Genomic DNA, 21,071 nt, shown 5'->3' on the forward strand with positions numbered 1-21,071 from the left:
CCAACTAGGGACCCTTCTTTAAAAAAAAAGTGAATTTATGATAATTCAAGGCAGATTGACCAATCTTGAAGAGACTTACCTTGGATTCAGAGAATTTCAGTACAAATAGAGAGGGAAATCCTCTCTCCCAGGGTCAGTGTCCATGGAGGAGCCATCAGTGAAAATTTCACCTGGCATTTACCTCCTTTTTGGGTCTCTTGCAGGGACCAGCCAAGAGGTTGGGGTCCACACATCATTGTCCCATATTGCCATTGCAGTGCTGACATGTACTAATAATGTGATTCTGAAAACAAAAAGTTGTTAGCAAGTCTAGGACTAAGAGGCAAAGGGGGTACCAAACTACATCTGTGAAAGGAAATTTACTCTACTACTAAAGCCCCAGGTCTGGAACAAAAAAGGGAGAAAAAAATCAGAGTTAAAATGTCACAAGGCTAGAGGCAAGGCATTAGCTGTCATCCCTAAATGACAAAGAATTAGAGAAGATGATGGGGGATTAGAGGGGAGGGGGCTTCTTCATCCTTTAATGGGATTTGAAATTCCTTTTTAGCTTTACCCTAAGAAGTGAAAGATGAATTATGGTAGTTTCAAAAAAAATGAAATCACTCAAGAATCATTTCATTGATGAAAGCAAATCATGGATATTTTCATTTTCAAGAGAGCCATTTTATGTAGTTCTACAGAGATTCAGGAATTCCTCTCCCATTGTTTCAGAAGCAAGATTCTTATTGAGAAATCCATATAAAAGAATTTTACAATTTAGTTCATACCTTCTTTCAATCACTAAAATGGGTAGGGCAGAACCAAGATGGCAGAGTAAAAGTAGGGACTTGCTTGAGCTTGCCCCCAAACAACTCCAAATACCTGTAAAAATTACTCTAAACAAATTCTAGAGATACAGAACCCACAGAATGACAGAGTGAATCACATCTCTAGTCCAAGAAAACTTGGAAGGCAAAGAGAAAGGTTTCATCATACCAGGCCAGGAGCATAGCACAGTCTGGCTAGGGCTGCACCAGGCACAGACAGGGCCTGAGCAGGCCAGAGGGGACTGAATTGCTGGCAGCTGTGGTGATTTCCAGACTTTCAACCCACAAACACCAAGAAAAGCAAACAAGATCAGTGGGGGACCTCTCTGGGACCTGGGTAAAAGAGGAATGCATGGTTTGGCAGTGACAGCAGCAGAAACAACTGCTTCCAGAACTCTGGACCCATAGAGGGTGAGGGATCTATCTGTTGATACAAAACCCTAGAAACAGGGAACAGAACACCCACCCCTATACCTATCCCCACCCCCACTGGAAGTAGAGTCCTGCCTTGAGATAGAAAGTCAAGTATTTGATTGGGAAGATGAGTAAACTGAAAAAAAAAGTCAGACTATAGAATCTTACTTTGATAAAAAAAAAAAGATCAAAATATACAACTAGAAGAAGACAACAAAGTCAAAGCTTCTACATCATAAACCTCCAAGAAAAATATGAGTTGGTTGCAGGCAATGGAAGAGCTCAAAAAGGATTTTGAAAATCAAGTAAGAGAAGTAGAGGAAAAATTGGGAAGAGAAATGAGAGAGATGCAAGGAAATCATGATAAATGAATCAACAGCTTGCTATAGGAGACCACCCCCCAAAAATACTGAAGAAAATAACACATTAAAAAATAGACTAGGGAAAGCTAGGTGGTACAGGGAATACAGCACCAGCCCTGGAGACAGAAGGACCTGAGTTCAAATCTGGCTTCAGACACTTGACACACTTGTGTGACCTTGGGCAAGTCACTTAACCCCAATTGCCTTCTCTTCCCCCTCCAAAAAAAATAGACTAATCAAAATGGCAAAAGAGGTTCAAAAAGCCAATGAGAAGAAGAATGTCTCAAAAAGTAGAATTGGCCAAATGGCAAATGAGGTCCAAAAGCTCACTGAAGAAAATAATTCCTTCAAAATTAGAATGGAGCAAATGGAAGCTAATAACTTCATGAGAAATCAAGAAATTATAAAACAGCCCAAAAAATGAAAAAATAGAATACAACATGAAATATCTCATTGGATAAACCACTGACCTGGAAAACAGATCCAGGAGAGATCATTTTAAAATGATTGGAATACCTGAAATCCATGATAAAAAAAGAGCCTAGAAACCATCCTTCAGGAAATTCTCAAGGAAAACTGCTTTGATAGTCTAGAACCAGAGGGCAAAATAGAAATTGTAATACTCCACAGATCACCTCTTGAAAGAGATTCAAAGAGGAAAACTCCTAGGAATATTGTAACCAAATGCCAGAGTTCCCATGTCAAGTGAAAAAAAATATTGCAAGCAGCCAGAAAGAAACAATTTGGGTATTGTGGAAATACAGTCAGGATAACACAAGACCTAGCAGCTTCTACATTAAGGGATCAAAGGGTTTGGAATATGATATTCTGTAAGTCAGAGTAGCAAGGATTAAAACCAAAAATCACCTACCCAGGAAAACTAAGTATAATACTTTAGCAGGGAAAAAATTGACATTCAATGAAATAGAGAACTTTCAAGCATTCCTGCTGAAAAGACCTGAGATGAATAGGAAATTTGCCTTTCAAATACAAGACTCAAGAGGGAATTATTAACATTGAACTATTTACATTTCTACACAAAAAGGTGATATTTGTAGCTCATAAGACCTTTCTCAGTATTAGGGTAGTTGGAGGAAATAGGTAGGTAGGTAGATAGATAGATAGATAGATAGATAGATAGATAGATAGATAGATAGATAGATAGATAGACAGACAGAAAGACATACAGATAGATGGCACAGGGTGAGTTGAATATGAAAGGATATCTAAAGAGTAAAATTAAAGGGTGAGAGGAATATATTGGGAATTGGGAGAAGAAAGGGAGAGATAGAATGGGGTAAATTATCTCACAGAAAAGTAGCAAAGAAAAGGTTTCACAACAGAAGAGAAGGGGGGGAGGTGAGAGGGAATGAATGAACCTTGGTCTCATCGGATTTGGCTTAAGGAGGGGAATAACATACATACTTAATTGGGTATCTTACCCTATAGGAAAGTAAGAGGGAAGAAGATAAGGGCAGGGGTGGGGGGTGTAATGATAGAAGGGAAGGCAGATTGGTAGAGGGAGTAGTCAGAAGCAAGAACTTTTGAAAAGGGACAGGGCTAAAGAATAAAATAAAATAAGTGGGGAACAGGATAGGATGGAGGGAAATAGTCTTTCACAACATGACTATTATGGAAGTGTTTTGTATAACTACACATGTATAACCTATATTGAATTACTTGCTTCTCAGTGAGGTTGGGTGGGGACAGAAGAAGAAAGGGAATTTATAAAAGTTTTATAAAACTGTTTTTACATGCAACTAGAAAATAAGATATACAGGCAGTGGAGTAGAGAAATCTAACTTACCATACAAGAAAATAAGGGGGAAGGAGGTGTGATAGAAGAGAGGTAGGCTGGGGAAAGGGGTAGTTAGAATGCACACCACCTTGGGGTAAGAGGGAGGGGAGAGATGGGGAGAAAATTTGGAACTGTTGTGGAAATGAATGTTGAAAACTAAAAATAAATTAATTTAAAATAAAAAAAAAACACTAACATTGTATGGACCCTGGGAAAATATGTAAAAGCTCTTCCATTAATGTAAATGCTTAGACTTCTATTCTGCATGCAATCAAAAGCTAATTCAGTGTCAAGGTTTCATTATAGAAATATGTATGTTAACTTTTATCAACCTTGGTTTCCTCATATATAAAATGGAGATTAAAAACTAGCACCTACTTCATAGGATTGCTATAAGGACAAAATGAGACAATATATGATAAATATTTTGCAGACCTTAAGGAACTATATAAAATGTTAGCAATAACAATATAATTATATTTTCTTCTATTTGGAGAATAAATTACCTTCTCCCATCTTCATGTTAAAGTCTGTCCCTTCCTTCAAACTCAATCTCAAGGACCACCTTTCTCTAGGAAATACTCTGCTTCCCTTCAACTCAAGGGAAAGAAATTTCTCTCCCATCAAATTTCTGTGGAGAAATGCATCTGGAATAATCTTTCAGACAATACATTCCCACATTTGATTAATTTTATGCATTCTTTTCCACACTCATTAGATTAGAAGGTCCTTAAGAGCAGAGTCTGTGGCATGTCTATCTGTGATCCTTAATGCCTTCCACAGTATCTGCACATGGCAGACACAGAATGTTAATTAAATGAATTAACTACATAGGGTTATTGAATTGACATCTTTCATTGAATCTACCTGTTAATTAAGCAAAACATATTAACCAGTTTATTGAATAAAAGCATAAGTGAAACGGAGTCATCTAAAAATAAGACTGGAAAGGTCTATTAGAGCCATTTTTTTCCTAAGTAAATTTGGAGGTAAAGTTTTTTTTTTAATATCAATGAACTGATGACACTTCTAAAGATATGCCTATACTTTCAAGAAAGTGGGACTTTTAGGTTTAACAGCATATGAACTATTTCCTCAATTCTTCAGGCATCTAAGTGACATAGTAAACAAAAATAATAGCTAATAGCTGGCATTTTTATGGCACTTTAATGTTTACAAAGCATTAACTCGCTGATACTCAAAATAATCCTGTGAGGTAGTTGCTTTTATTATCCTCATTCTACAGAAAAGGGAACTGAGATAGACTGAAAAGGGGCAAAAATCTAGTGTCTGAGGCTGGATTTGAACTCAGGTTTTCCTGAATTTAAGTACTATACTCTATTCACTGCAATACCTAGCTGCCTGGAGTTTTGCACTGGAGTCAGAAGACCTGAGTTCAAATCCAACTTCAAGCATTTTACTAGCTGTGTGACAGTGCCAAGTCAAAACCAATCCTGCATCTCAGTTTCTACATCTGAAAAAAGGGCCGAGTTGTTGTGAGGATAAAATTATATAATATTTTGTAAGGTGCTCAGAAAAGCTTAAAACACTGTGTTAATGCTAGCTATTATTATCTCCTTTGCCCCTTTTTCAATGTTTAAACCATATATCATTATTCCCCCCAAATTCTCCCCTCTTCCAAACTTCTCTATTAGTATTGAGCACAGCATCATCCTCCCAATCACCTAGGCTCACATCACAACCTTGACTTCACTCTATATATTTAATCAGTTAGTAAATTCTGTACATTTTTATTTTCAAAAAGTAAAGTAAAGCTCATCACTTTTTACATGGGCTATTGAAAGAACCTTAGTCTCCCTGCTTTGAGTCTCAACGCACTCCCATCCAACCTCCTCACTACTGTCAAATTGACTTTTCTAAAGCACAGGAAATCCAACTATATTACCCTCTTCCACCCACATTCAAGCTCTAAGGCTCCTCTAACTGCAAGGATCAAATATACACTCCAAGCTCTTTATAGCTGGAACTCTTCCTGTAGGCTTCTTACCTGTTATTCCCTTCCATGTTCCATTCCCTGGATGATCCAGCCATACTGGCTTACTTGCTGTTCTTAACACAAAAGGATCTATCCCTGTCGCTGACCACTTCTCCAGCCTGGAATGCTTTCCCACTTTTTTAGAATTCCTAATTTCTTTCCAAGGTTCTTTTCTATCTACCCCATATCTTTGAAGTACCTGTTTAGATGGATATTGTCACCTCCATTAAAATGTAAGCTCCTTGGGGGCAGGATTTACCTTTCTTTATATTCCTACTTTTTCTAGCTCAGGATCTGGCAGTTAGTGCTTAATAAAAGCTTGTAGATTGATTCTGGTTCAGGCACCTATTCAACTAGTTGTTTGGTGTACATAAAATACAACCATTTGTTTGATAGATTTCTTTAAAAGGAATTGATTGAAAACAATGGATGTTTGGATGTCTTTTAAGAACATATCCCTTTCAGGGCAGCCAGGTGGCTCAGTGAGTAAAAGCACCGGCTCCAGTGTTGGGATGACCTGGGGATCAAATCCGGGCTCATATACTCAGCACCACACCCAGAAATTACTGGCCGTGTAACCTTGAGCAAGTTACTTAACCCCGATTGCTTTAAAAAAAAAGAAGAAGAAGAATAGATCCCTTTCATTGTTATCCTAAGACAAAATTGTTTCTTCTGATTCGTCATTAAATACCCACTTACAAGTTAATGGAAACCTATAAAGCCATTTTCTGAAATACACAGCCAGAGTATCCCTCTAAGGACAGTAGACTTTGATTAATTCATATAACTTCCAGTGGACTTCTCTTTATCCTGCTTGCTTTCATAATGGTATACTTTGGATAAGCAGAACTATAGATGGCTGGACATATGATTTCATCAGCATTTAGAACTTCAAGGTATGGAAACTCCCTAATCAGGCTGACAACTTAGAAGTCTTAGGAGGATGCCTAGAGAACTGAATGGTTAAATCACTTGACCAAGATGGAATAACCAGTGGCCATCAGAAAGGGGACTTGAACCTTTATCGTCCTGACTCTGAGGCTAGCTTTCCACCTACTATGGTTCCTTTCATTGTGGAATAAGGAAACTAAATATTGAACCAGTTACTCTCAAGGAAACATTCATTGAAAATTTTAGTCCCAAAGGTGAATTTTATTATAACAAGAAGTTTCTTTTTTTTTTCTTTTTGGAAGGCAATTGGAGTTAAGTGACTTGCCCAAGGTCACAAGGCTAGTTTTGTGTGTGTGTGTGTGTGTGTGTGTGTGTGTGTGTGTTAAGTGTCTGAGGCTGGATTTGAACTCAGGTGCTCCTGACTCCAGGGCTGGTGTTCTGTCCACTGTGCCACCTAGCCACCCCTAATGAGAAGTTTCATAGCAATAATTCTTTAGCTATCAGTTGTTGGTTTATTTTTTGTTTTGTTTTAATGAGGGACTCACTTTTCCTTTCCATTCACCCTGACGTCTAGGCTGCTGTGGGATATTTGGAGATTTCAACCCTCCTAAGTGCTCAGCACAAGGGAGATTAATGATGTTTCCATATACTCTGAAAAGTAGAATTGAAGGAGACTTTGTATCACCCACCCCTGAGACAAATGGCTTTCACTAAATGAACCAAACACAATATCCATAGGTGATCAGCACTGTGCTTTTAGATTCCCAAGGAGCAAAACACAAAAACCAAAACAAAATAAAACCAAAAAACCACATTCTTTTAGAATATCACAAATTAGGTTTATTATTATTATTTATTATTATTATTTTTAAACAAAACACCTCCCTTTTCTCTTTTTCTCATTTACCATTCCAACAAGTACAACAAGGTGAGGAAAAAGTAACCACAACATGATATTTAGAGAAAAATAATGCAAGTTATTGGGGAATGCTGTAAATGAAGCCTAAGTATGATCATTTAAATAGCTGATCTTGTAGATGCAGACAGTTCTCCATCAATATCTTACAAAGTTTTGAAAATGTCTAAAAATTATTTATTGCAGTTATGAACTGTAGTCTATAAATAGATATTTTTTTCTTTTTCAGATGTCCTTTTTAAACTTAAAAAATGCTAGCAACCTGGTGACTTAGTTTTGTTTCAGTGGTCTCCTGCTAAATCACACAGGGGGATTTGTAATTCAGGCAGCATAACATGAATAGAGCACACTGGATTTGGAGGCAAGGAGACATCTGGCTTTAAATTCTGGTTCTCATGCTTACTGGTTGTGCAAACTTTGGCAGGCCACTCAACTTCTCCGAGTCTCAATTTCCTCATCTATAAAATGGTTCTGACAGTACTTCTACTTTCTGCCTTATTTCAGTACTTTAAATATAGCACTTAGCAAATCTTTAAGCACTACAGAAATGCACACTAATGGTATTGTTACATATATGTGTATATATATACATATATATATAATATGTATAAGTATGTATGTATTTCCTTTCTTTGTGGTCATATTTAACATCTCTGCCATAGGATAACAGAAGAACTAGAGTATAGCCTACTCGCCACAGGTCTCTTACCTGGGAGTAGTACTCTAATCTTTAGGTTAAAAGATGACCTCCTCCCCTTTTCTGGAAGAAGATTGTTTCCATATCCCCATTTGCAGGTTTTACAGAGCCTTGTGGGTCATGACATTTCCTTGGACAATTACAAAGTGTTTCCACATTATTATGAGCCTTGAGGCAAAAAATTGAAGTAAATTCTGCTCCATGGTCCCTTGATGGTGCCTGGCAAGCAGAAAAATATTAACTGCTATGTAACCTCAGTTCCAAATAGACGCCCAAAGTCACAGATCTCCAAACTTAATCCAACAAATGGGCTCTATGTACCTGTCCATTTGTGTGGATAAATTTTTCATAACACTGACCAAAAATACCAGAGTTCAGCATCTCTGCAGGATTAGCAATTCATCAAGCTTGGAATCATGGGAGTGTCTTCTGTCATGACATGTTATTGATACTCTGTGTTTTGGGAGAGTCAAGCAGTGAAACCAATAACAGTAAGGTACTCATTCACCATTTTCTCAGCCTTGGTAATTTAATCAGAAGTTTTTAATGGTAGTAGAGTTTAATAGAGTATACCAATTGACTGGTAGCATTCATTATTCTTATAATGACATATATATAATTTTATGACACATAAACTGGGGGTGGGAGAGAGAAAGCTTGTAGAGAGTAAATAATGTGTTTTAGCTAATAATTTTGAATATATTATCTTAACCCTTATCATCTATCTTGGTGATGATGCCATTAATTCAAAGAGGATGGAGCAAGAACCAAGACTATTAGTAGTATTTCTCTCTTCCTCCTTTACTCAGGGATGATGAGTTATCTCACTGGGAAACATCATTAACAATACTGTCTTTAAGTGTAAAGGGTGATTGTATCTTTATCTTTTAGCACTTCGTTTAGAATCCTGTACCATCAAAAATAAAGTCTGTGTGCTATTATCCAACTGGGAAAAACATATTGTTATTATTTTGCAAGGAGACTGAAACAAATATTTAATAGAGACACTTTTGATCATATCCTTATTGTAAAACTACCTCCATGTAGATGCCTCCGTTAATACTTAATCTGTTTCTACAATACATGAAAAATTCCTGCTAAGAATTGAATGCTAAGGATGAGAATTTTAACTTGAATGGGGGGAAAGGACATGAGTGTCTGAATACTAATTAGATCATCTAAGAAGACAAAGTTATGTCTTTAACATATACTGTCTATATGTCACTTGACCTCTCCATGTTCCAGGCAACTCTCAGAAACTATAAATTGCTGGGAAAAAAGTGTTAACCTGAATTGGTAGAAGTTTACAAACTTTAGTATTCCCTGTACCAGTGAATCACAGGTCCAGTCAATATCTATCTATCTATCTATCTATCTATCTATCTATCTATCTATCTATCTGTCTGTCTGTCTGTCTGTCTGTCTGTCTGTCTGTCTGTCTATCTCTATACCTACACACACATAATGTATGTATGTATGTGTGTATATATGTGTGTGTGTGTACATGTTTATATGTATAAACATACCCAGAAAGATATAACCAAGTCAAGGTTCTTGTTCTATATAACCCTACTGAGCAATATGCTTTGTATTTCAAAGGGGATAAGAAGCAAAAGCATAGACTTTCAAATTAAAAGTTGTTTTGGCTGTGGTATAGTGGCTAAAAATCTGTCCATGAATTATACAAAATGTATATATAAACATATATATATGTATATGTATACATACATACATACATATATATACACCTCTGACATGAATGGCTATTTTACCCTAAGTAAGTCACTTTAATTTCTCAGTGTTCCAAGCAACTCTTTAAGTTGCAGAGAAAATTCTGTCCTGCCTTGGTAGGCTTAGTACGCCCATCTGAGATTTCTTATATTAGTGAAACCACATGTCTAGTCTCTTATCACCCTATTTTATCCACCTTCATTGTATTTCTTTTGGAGAGCATAAATCATGGGAAAATGTTACCAAATTATCAATTTTAGAATTGATTTTTGATAAATAATGGATTATAACAAAAAATGTTATTGACTATAATCCATTGAAGATAGTTTTCATTCTGCCATCATCCAGGGAAGAACAGCTAGGTTGGTCCAGTGGATAGGGACTTGGAATCAGGAAACCCTGAACTCAAATACAGCCTCAGACGCTTACTGGTTACCTGATTCTGAACAACGCACACACTTTATCTTTGTCTCCTCATCTGGAAAATGGAGTGATAGTAATACCTACCTCCCAAGGGTTTTGTGAGGATAAAAAAAAAATTGAAAGTGTATTACAAACCCCAAAGAACTGTATGAGTGCAAGTTATTATGAACAGTAAACAACCTGAAACAGTCAAAAAACAAAAACCATGAAACCCCAGCAGTCTTCCTTTAAAACCAACAAAAACAGTTTCTTTGTGTGCTTTCCTATAGGATTACAGAGTGAATATCTTCCTCCGTCAGAAGTGGAATGATCCGCGCCTTGCATATAGCGAATACCCCGACGATTCCCTAGATTTAGATCCCTCCATGTTGGATTCCATTTGGAAACCTGATCTTTTCTTTGCTAATGAAAAAGGTGCCAACTTTCACGAGGTTACGACAGACAACAAATTGCTAAGAATTTTCAAAAACGGCAATGTGCTATATTCAATCAGGTGAGTCCTAGATGGGAGAACTATTTCAATTTTTCATTTTCCATGTTCATGTTTTTCTTGCCAGCTATCGACATTGAGAGCTGATGTAGCTGTTGTTCCACACCAACAGAGGCCAGCAGGGAGGATTAAATGAAAATTGAAGGACAATAAAATCTAACATGAAATAAAAAATGGGCAAAAAGTTGGTGAATTCACTGAACATCTACAAGGGAAAAAACTTTTTCAGTTCGCCTGGCTATATTCCATCTTGTAATAGATCTCAATCCCCTTTCCACTTCTGCATTTCTTTCTTTGGTCAACTTTTTTACATTTTTTATCTTCATTCCCCAATTCTCAGCCCCCTCTCCCTCATCTTCATGTAGGTGACAACCCAAATCACAATGACAGACCAAGGCAGAAGGCTTATAAAGCATTCCTTTTATCCTTCATGCATTTCTTTGAAGAGCCCAATATATTTTACTGTCATTGATCTCTCATATTCCCCCCTATTCTTAGACAACATTAAAGGAATAGGAATAAGGTTTTTTATGGTATTGCTCACTTGAAGAGACTAATGGAATGACTCCAGTTTAATCCATATGCTTTGGTATCTTGTAGCTCTGACTTTTATAAGACAAGAGGTAGGTATCTAGTCTCTCTCTCACAAGCTGGCATGACAGGAACCTTCATCAGTTTTATAACTGAATTCTCTGTCATTCAGAACAGGCTGCATCTATGAGAGGTACATGAAACATGGAAGTCTCCTATTGCTGAGGAGTATTAGGTCATAGTATTTCTTCCAGATCTTTTGGTGATTTATTTCAAAGTCAAAAATCTTTTAGAATCAGATGATTGCCTTGTAAAATAAGGGAGTTGGACTTAGCCTCTCAAGGGTCTTCCAGCTCTAAATGGTTTATGAACCTGTCATCCTGAAACTGACTCTAAATTGTTTTTTGATTAATTTAAACCTGATACTAGGTCATCAGGAATCAAATGCAAGTTTCTTGTTCTCAAGTTACTTACAACTACAACCCAGAACAAGGAGAATCAAAAATTTATAAAAATCATAGTATCTTCCTAAATAAAGAATGTGATAACCAGATTTTACAAGTTTCCTAAGGTTTATAATATGCTTCCCCTCATTTGATCCTCATAAAAACCTCTGGAAAGCAGGGTAAATATTATCCCATTTTATAGATGAGGAAACCAAGGTAGAGGGAGAGTGAATGGACCAAGATCAGAGAGCTAGTAAATGTCTAAGGCTGGATTTGAACACATGTCTTTCTGACTCCAAGACTAACATTATCTTGACTATACCACCTAGCTGCCTTCTAACAACTGTTTACCTTAACAATGAAAAGAATAATATGCAGGGAATTCTCTATATATTATTGTAGGTCTAAACTAAATAGATTTTAATTGTTCTCATAATTTTTCCCCTTAATCAGATTCTCCCAAAAAAAAACTTTGATGTGTAAGATCATTCTGAGGATTTCTGCTGCAAATATTAGGCCCATTGTTGGGTTTCATTCTTGAAATCATGCTGACCTGCAGTTCCCATGATATTATCTGTTCTCTTCTTTCTTTGCCAATGAATCAATGCTTCTTAAAAGTGACAGAATGAAATAACTGTGAAACAAAGTATTTTCTTTTTTCTCAGCTGCCATTTTTAGTATTTTCCAAATAGATAACAAATGTACCTCTGACTGATTAATTGCTATATAAGATACGAAGGTAAAGGTTTTTTCAATTTTTTATTAAATTTTACATCTCCACAATTTTCCTATAAAGATCAAAAAATTTTGAGATGAATCTCAGATCTGAGTTGAATTTCAAAACTTTTAAGGAAAAAAATATTTGAGTAAGGTATAGTGAAAGTCCTTCCTCCATGTAATTCAAGCTTTTCTGCACTCGTAAAGGATATATGTAAAAGTGTTTTCTACATAGTCATTATGATTTTTTAAAATCTATTTTTTGAGGGTCAGGTATAACTCTAATCCAGCAAAATAAATAAAAAGGTCTGTTTAATCTGCAGTGTTTTAGAGTGCCTAGAGTGCTAGAGAACTTTTAATGAGTCTAAGTTTTTAGGATCCTCAATCTGGAGCTGAGGGATCTCATAGGTGACTTAATTCAAATCCTTCATTTTGATGAAAATCCTTTCATTTGATGAGGAAACTGAGAGCCTGAGATATTAAGTGGCTTGGCCGAAGTTACATAGGTAAAACATACCTGAACCAGTTTCTGAACTCAGGTCCTCTAACTTCAAATCCAGAGACAAAGATATAGGGTGACTTAAACGATTAATAATGTTAACAAGTCAAGATGTCAAAGATTTGTGATTCCATCAATGTAAGAAATCCTCTTAACAAGGTAATTCATAACTTAGTAGATATTTTACAGAGAAACCTGAGGCTCACAGAGTTTTAGATATGTCCTCATGGTTGGCTGATAAGTAACTATTGTGTATAAGATTTCAGTCAAGGTGCTAAACTCTATTCACTATACTACAATATCTCTTTAATAATGATAACTTATATGCTATAAATAATAATAAAAGGACAGAGCCACAAATTTTCTTATTTATGAAAACTCCATTCTTTTTTCATATACCCCAGCAAGATAAGCTTTCCCAAGAATCATTTATTATTTTTTTTATTAAAAAGATAGCAAATATGTAAAATTCACTCCCTGTGACATTCATTCTCACCAAGTTTCATTTCTTGACTTTAAAATATATTATCCAATTCATTATTTCATTTTCACCTGCTCTCCTGTTTTGAATGCTTATAACTTGCAGTCTAAAGTCTATTCTATGGAGTTGATAAGACAGCATAAAATATGACACATTTATGACAAAAATGTTTCTCATAGGATGTGGACTATCTCAAAATGGCAGTTGGCTATAGCAGAGAACAACTGAAATTGGATTCTTTAAAACAAAAATAAATGATTAAAGCATTTAGTCATAAGTATGTTAAAATGAAACAAATAGAATTTTTTTTTCTTACGTACAGAGCCAATATCAGATTACATGCCATCTTAGGGAGGGGGAAGGGGAAGGAGGGGGAAAATTTAGAACTCAAAATCTTATTAAAGTGAATGCTGAAAACTAAAAATAAATAATTTTAAAAAAATATTTTCTCCTTATAAGTACACATTGAACTAGATTCAATTAACAATCCTTTATTACATGCCTATTATATTTTAGAAAATGTACTATGCACTGGAGATAAATAGGAAATAGCTAAAACAATTACTGCTTTCAGTGAGATTACATTCTAGTAGGAGAGCCGATATTTGCCTATAGAAGTCATTTACAAGATACATAAAAGCATATAGTAGGTGATTTTAGAGGGAAATGCCCCAGAATCTAGGGGGATTAGGAAAGCCCTCCTTTAAAAAGGAGGATTGCAGCTGAGCCTTGAAAGAAACCCAGAGAAACTGTGATGTAGAGTATGAAAGGACAAAACAGTCCAGGCCTGGAGCCATCCTGGCACAGAGAAGATAGAAAGTTGTATGTTAGGAAGACAAAACAGGCCTGTGTAGTTGGATTATAGAGGGTGTGGAGGGGAGTAAATGAAGACTAGAAAGATGGGAAGGGGATAGGTTGTAAAGTTTTAAATGTCAAACAGAGGAATTTATGTTGAATCCTAGTGTTCATAGGGAGCCATTGAACCTCAGGGAGGTAAGATAGGTGTCCTGTGGTCAGACCTACACTTCAGAAAAATTACTTAAGTGACTGTAGGGGATGGATTAGAGTAGGGAGAGACAGGGTAATTAAGGAGGATATTGCAGTTGTTCAAATGAGTGGGATGAGGGCTTGAACTATAATAGGAGCTGCAGAAATGGAGAAAAAAAGGAAAATATGAGAGACTTTGTGAAGACAAACATTATGATATTGGGCAATTTATTTGTATATATGGTGTGAGCGAAAATAAGTAGAAGATGACATCAAGGTTAGAATGTAAGGTTGAATCTCAGCGGAGAGACCATGGCTGACTATATAGATCTGGAAGTCATCCCCATAGAGATGATAATTGAATCTATATGTATTGATTGGAATCATCAAGTGAGAGGAACAAAAGAGAGAAAAGAAAGATAGCCCAGGACAGAGTCTTCACTAATAGTGGGTATGACATGGATGAAGATCCAGAAATTTCCACAGATTCAACAAATCACCAAGTATTTAGGAAACACCTTCTAAATGCTAGACGCCATGCTAAACACTGGGATTACAAAAAAAGACAAAAGCAGTCCCTACCCTTAAGGAGATCACATTCTTTTTTTTTTTTTTTGCTTTTTGGAGGGCTATTGGGGTTAAGTGACTTGCCCAAAGTCACAGGGCTAGTGTGTCAAGTGTTTGAGGATGGATTTGAACTCAGGTCCTCCTGACTCCAGGGCCAGTGCTCTATTCACTGTGCCACCTTGCTGCCCCTGGGAAATCACATTCTAATGGGAGAAGCGACATGCAAACAAGTATGTACAACTAGACACAAAGGACAAAGTGGAAAAAAATCTCAGTCAAGGCACTGTAGCGGCAAGCACCCCAGCATCCCCAGGGTCTGCCAACACAGGTTCTTGGATCTGCTTTGATAAAGGAAAGCAACTCAAAATGGGTTAACAAGCTTACTTTAATCAGTCAAATATGTATCATTTACCTAGTTCAGGGGAAAAAGGTCAGCACCCCGAACTTCAGAGTATTTATCAAGACAGAGAAACAGATCAAATACACAGTTTTCCAAACTGTACACCATTACATCCATACCAAACAACATCTGGGTTTCAAAGCCAGGGGGCTCTGGACAACGGCTTCCCAGAGTTTCATCAAATCACAGAACACTTCTCAAAGTGAGCCCCAAAACAAAGCTACACATCAGGGTTTATAAAGCCTTCGCTCACACCATATATATAGCCTTCTCTCACACCATAGCTTATATAGTTCTTCTACATTCAGAGAATGTAACAACCTTATTGACTCACTGGCCAATCAAGAAGTATCTACTGAAAAACAAGCCTCCCACCCCAGGCTCCCGGTGCACTTTAGCCTAGGGGCAGGGAAGATCTTTAAATTTGCATTCCCATTACAGGCACTAACATTAGAAAGCATCAGGAATGTATTTTTGCAGAAGATAGGGTTTTAGCTAGATTGTGAAATATCTAGAAAGCAGGGATGAAAAGAAAGAGACTTCTAGGAATATGGTGCAGTCATTGAAAATGCAGAGTTGGGAAATGAAATATCTTGGGAGAAGATTAACATAGAGGCCAGTGCCACTGAATCATAAAATACAAGGGAATATATTTGATTCTAGAAGTAATAAGGATTCACTCAATTTTGTTGAATTGGAGCAGTGACATCTTGAGATCTCTGCTTTAAGATCTCATGGATAGCTCAGTAGAAGACAGTCAAAATAAGACTTCCTAATTAACCTGAATTTGCAGGCAGTATTCAATTCAATTTAGCAAGCATTTATTATGCATTGAGAATTTGCATGGCTAAATAAGTCATGGTGCCATAAAAACCTGGATTCAAGTCTCATCTGTGACATATACTGGATGTGTGACCCTGAAAAAATTTCTTAACCTCATCAAGCTCTAGACAACACTCTAAAGCTATGTGTTAGAGAAGGTAACCATCTAGATTGTTGCAGGGAGTGTCATACTACAGGATTTCTATATAGTCATGAAATCAGATGTCTGCTCCCTATCCTTATTAAAGCACTAACTACGGTCATTCCAAGTACCAGAGACATAAAGAGAACAATTAAATACTTCCTGCCCTCAAGTAGCTTGTATATTACTGTTGCCAAAGTGTTAAAGTTTTGATACAAGGGCAAAATGATTTAGGATCCTGTGACAAGCCAGCTGCAAATTGGATGTTTTCATTTTAGTGAGACTAATTTGTTTATTTCACATTCAAGGCAAGAATTATAAAATTTGCTCTTGCATGAGGCCAAGGATTCCTATGTGCAAAACTAAAAGGAACTGAGCCTGCTTTCATGTCTTGTCAAGAAAACACAGTGTTCTCTCTTTCTGTAAGAGCTGTCCACTTCAAACAGTTTGAATATGATTAATCGCTGTTTAGTTTGGGAATGTTTGGTTTAGGAGCTGCATGTTTGCCTTTTTCAGGCCCTCTGTTTTCTTTAACTGTAGGCTCCATTTTGATAACTACATCTAATGGTACAAACACAGAATTGACTCAAAGTTTGCAACAATGTGCTATCAAAGAAACCTTTCTAATATTGTACCTTAAACCAAAAGGACAGAGATGTCAAAGATTTTGTTTTAACCAGAATATGAACCATAGCAGGAATTCTTATTTTTCTTAGCCAGACAGCTCCTTGAGTCTTCCTTCTTAAAATTATATAACATCTGTTGTTTTTGTCTAGTGAAATCATTAGGATGTGTATTTGAACTTCTCATAGCATAAGAAGAGTGTACAAGATTTGGGGAATGACTCTGTGCTTTCCCAGAGAAAGTCAAAGTACTCATTGTGAAAGCCAAAACCTTTGTTTGACTATCCCAGCCATCTTGGATATTTGAAAAATTTATGTGACTAAAATAAAAGCAGACTTGTACCATATATACTAATTATTACAAATTAAAGCCCTTAAAAGAACACACAATGCCAAATTTATAATGATACTTGTAAAGTTTTGTAACTTAGCTGAACCAGGTGAAAAAAAGAGTCTAATACTTGATCAATCCCTCTGTAAATAAAAATATAAATTCGTGAAACTCTTCAGTTCAAGAGGTATAATCTACCAACTAATACCCTGGTCTACCCTTTCACAATTCACTAATCCACCTTATCCTTCCTCCATTTTTTTTACATCACTACTCTCATGACACCTTGAACTTTGTTTAATGCCTCAGTTCAACACAGAATTTTGACAGGTTATAGGAGATTTGTTTGTATCATACCATCAGTTATATAATTATTTTTGTTCCTATTTTTATTATTATCCAGTTTGACCAAAATCAACACTATGTTCCTCCCCCTTCAACTACAAAAATAAAACACAAATTTAAAAGTACCTACTTATTTTAAAGTAATTATTATAGTATGCTCATAGGCTTTATCATAGCTAATGGGCATCTTGACATTGAAGTCCATTCTGATCTAAATAGATGCTATTACCATCAAACAAGGTATTCTTTTTCTTTTCAGTTATTGCTTCATTACTGAAATATTTATATGATGTCGTCTTTCATAACAACTTTTCGATATTATTTCAGATTAACATTAATTCTCTCCTGCCCAATGGATCTCAAAAATTTTCCTATGGATGTACAAACATGTATAATGCAACTGGAAAGCTGTAAGTATTATCAACATGAACTCTGATTATTCTTAAGATGTATTTTGATACAAAATTTCAGCAGGAGTTAAATTTTATTGGAGGATTTTTTTAAAAAGCACTTTGCTGCTTAATGGAGTTGTCTTTCAACTGGGTATTGTATTGTACTATACTAGAAAAGTGACAATAGCTAGCAAAAATTATACTATTTTCCATTCTAAAGAAACTGAGAAACTAAGAATAAAGATTCAATAGCTTTTGTCTTTTACATGAGCTAATATCTATTTTTTTCTGGTTGAATTAGAGTAAATTTTTTTAGAAAAGCTTTAACTCGATAGTAGAATACCTTAAGTAATCTGCTTATTTTAAGATGCTCACCATTGGACCAAAACAACTGAATCTTTCATGATTTTGGTTCAGATAACATACATGAAACATGAAATGTGCCCTAAAATTAACTTTTTAGATAAATTTAGTTTGTGAGATGGGAGTGAATGGTGGAACCAAATCTAAGCAGAAGTAAATCTAGGAGGGGCACAGGTGAAAAGGAAGGGAAAAAACTATTTACTTGGTAGCTTTCTGTTTCGACTAAATAGTCTTCCTAACTAATTGCCAAGGTCGGCTGATTCTATACTGCCAAAGGACTGTAATTCCTGTTAGTGTCCCAGTGTTTTTGGCTCTAATAAAAAAAAAAAGTTTTGGTTACCTTGGCCTAAATAAAACCCCACATAAAGGTCAATGTCCTGGCACACCTCATTGATTTGCCTTTGAGAAATTGTCATTCCTGTCGGCTTTATACCTCTGTACTTATAAAACCAAAGCATATACAAGAAGGAAAAAAAGAGCATGTTGTAAAACTATTCAACAAAAGAGATTTCATTAACTTTTCAAACCATTTGGAACTTTTTTGTAATTTCAGTAAGCCATTACATGAAGTCTCAACTAGATAATGCTTCTTTTTATGTTATTTTTGTTTCCATAGAGCAACAAATCTATGCTTTTAAGTATACAGGTTACCAATAAACTACACTTAGAAATTTCCTTTACATGGAATATTACTCTATAACCAAACTGCAATTCCCCAACATATAACTGATTTTTAGAATTTGCATCATTTAGAGCAAATTTTAAAGTAATTGTGAAAATCAAATATCTATTAGGAGATACCTAGTGATTCCAATATGTTTTTGCCTTAGAAGTCTCCCAGAATTACAGAGCAAATTACACTAGAATATCTTCTTGAGTCTGTAGTTCTTCCTAGACTATCCATCATTACTTCTGTCCATGATTGCTATATACACTTCCACTGAGGTATCCAGCAGCAGACCTTGCCTTTAAAGTTGGTTTCATAGTCCCAGCCTTTCTTTAGATTAACTAGTTGTTTGTTTAAAGGTTGAACTTGTTTTAAGGGATAACACCCAGAAAAGCTATGATTTTAATATATAGTAGACCAATTATATAGCAAGGGTACATGATAACAATTGGATGACCTGAATGATACATTGATATTCATGAAATGGCTTTCAAAAAAGACCTAAAAGAAAATGCCCATTGTCTTGGGTAGATCTTCTAAGGGGAATTCATGGGAAGGCATAGACAAAAATGGGATGGAATGAGAGAGCATGAAATGGTTACAGTAAATACAATTGGAGTAAGTCCCCACATTAATAATTTCATGCATTCAATAAAGTAATGAAATGTATTTGTAAACAGGATTGTTTTCCCATATCAGATAGAATTCCAGATACACTTGGAAATATGAGTTTCCTTGGCTTAACTATTATTTTTACTCCTTCTACCACCACCATTTAATGTCTCTGTGACCTTAAACAATTCATTAGGCCTCTCCAGGCCTCAGTTTCTCAATCTGCAAAATGAGAAGTTAGGACTTGAGAATTCTAGTCTTTTCTATCTCTAAATCTATGATTCTATGACCTAATTACATAATACCAGGATCTTTAAAGTCAGGGTGGCACTGTGGACTGACCCCTAGTTGTATGTGGTATTAACTAATTAGAAGGTTGAAAAACAGGTTACATATCACCCTTAGTGTCATATCCAAATAAAGGGCTTGTCTTCAATACAGCAACACCTATCCTTATTACCCAGTATTCCACTATTCCTCTCTCTCCTGCTGTGCAATATCCCAAACTACCCCCTTTGTGAATATGGTAGTGGTCCCATTGAAGTTCCAATTAAGGGGTAGGTAGTAATTAGGGAAGAGGGAAAGAGACAGGAGTTTCTCTAGGAAAGGAAAGTAGCTGGCAAGGAAGAAGAGTCAGCAAGAAAATCTGAAGTAATGTCAGTTGTCAAATATTGCTAAATCTAACTTCAAATATTTCACATCTATCTTCTTCTATCTATTCATGACTCTCCTATTACTACTTATCACTATTCTCATTTTGTGTGTTTTAAAAATTTTAGTATTTAATTTTTCGCCAGTTACATGTAAAAACATTTTTTAATAATTTTTTTTAAAGCAATTGGGGTTAAGTAACTTGCTCAATGTTACACGGCCAGTTATTATTTCTGGGTGTGGTGCTGAGTATCTGAGCCCGGATTTGATCCAGGTCATCCCGACACTGGAGCCGATGCTCTTACTCGCTGAGCCACCTGGCCGCCCCTAAGCAATTGGGGTTAAGTAACTTGCTCAAGGTTACACAGCCAGGTGTTTCTGGGTGGGTGCTAAGTGTCTGAGCCCGGGATTCGATCTCCAGGTGTTCTCAACACTGGAGCCGGTGCTCTTACTCGCTGTGCTACCTGGCCGCCCCAAAAACATTTTTTTTATAAAGTAATCAGGGTTAAGTAACTTGCTCAAGGTTACACAGCCAATTATTTCTGGGTGTGGTGCTGAGATTTGATCCCCAGGTCATCCCGACACTGGAGCCAGTGCTCTTACTCACTGTGCTACCTGGCTGCCCCAAAAACATTTTTTTTAACATTTGTTTTTAAAACTGAGTTCCAGATTCTCTCCTTTCCTCCTTCTCTACCCCACTCCCATTATGAACGCAAGTTGTTTCATATAAGTTGTACATGTGTAGTTATACAAAACATATACATTGGGGGAGGCTAGGTGGCACAATGAGTAGAGACCAGCCCTGGAGTCAGGAGGACCTGGGTTCAGATCTGGCCTTAGACACTTAGACACACAAAAAAAATTAGCCGTGTGACCTTGGTCACTTAACCCCAATTGCCCTCCAAAAAGCAAAAAATATCTATCATCTATCTATCTATCTATCTATCTATCTATCTATCTATCTATCTATC

General features: G+C 36.2%; 1 protein-coding gene across 2 annotated transcripts in view; it reads left to right on the forward strand.

The window, feature by feature from the left end:
- The window catches only part of GLRA3 (glycine receptor alpha 3), a 136,867-nt gene that overhangs the window by 62,825 nt on the left and 52,971 nt on the right, over positions 1–21,071 (forward strand). For both annotated transcript variants that reach the window (XM_069099759.1, XM_069099764.1), the window contains exons 3-4: positions 10,304–10,527; positions 17,743–17,825. In XM_069099759.1, the coding sequence (XP_068955860.1) occupies positions 10,304–10,527; positions 17,743–17,825 (307 nt within the window). The remainder of the gene's footprint in view (positions 1–10,303; positions 10,528–17,742; positions 17,826–21,071) is intronic.

This window comes from Petaurus breviceps, unplaced genomic scaffold (genome assembly GCF_028583685.1).
Source record: "Petaurus breviceps papuanus isolate PSGF00001 unplaced genomic scaffold, PetGlider_PUasm1.0 126, whole genome shotgun sequence".
Lineage (NCBI taxonomy): Eukaryota > Metazoa > Chordata > Mammalia > Diprotodontia > Petauridae > Petaurus > Petaurus breviceps.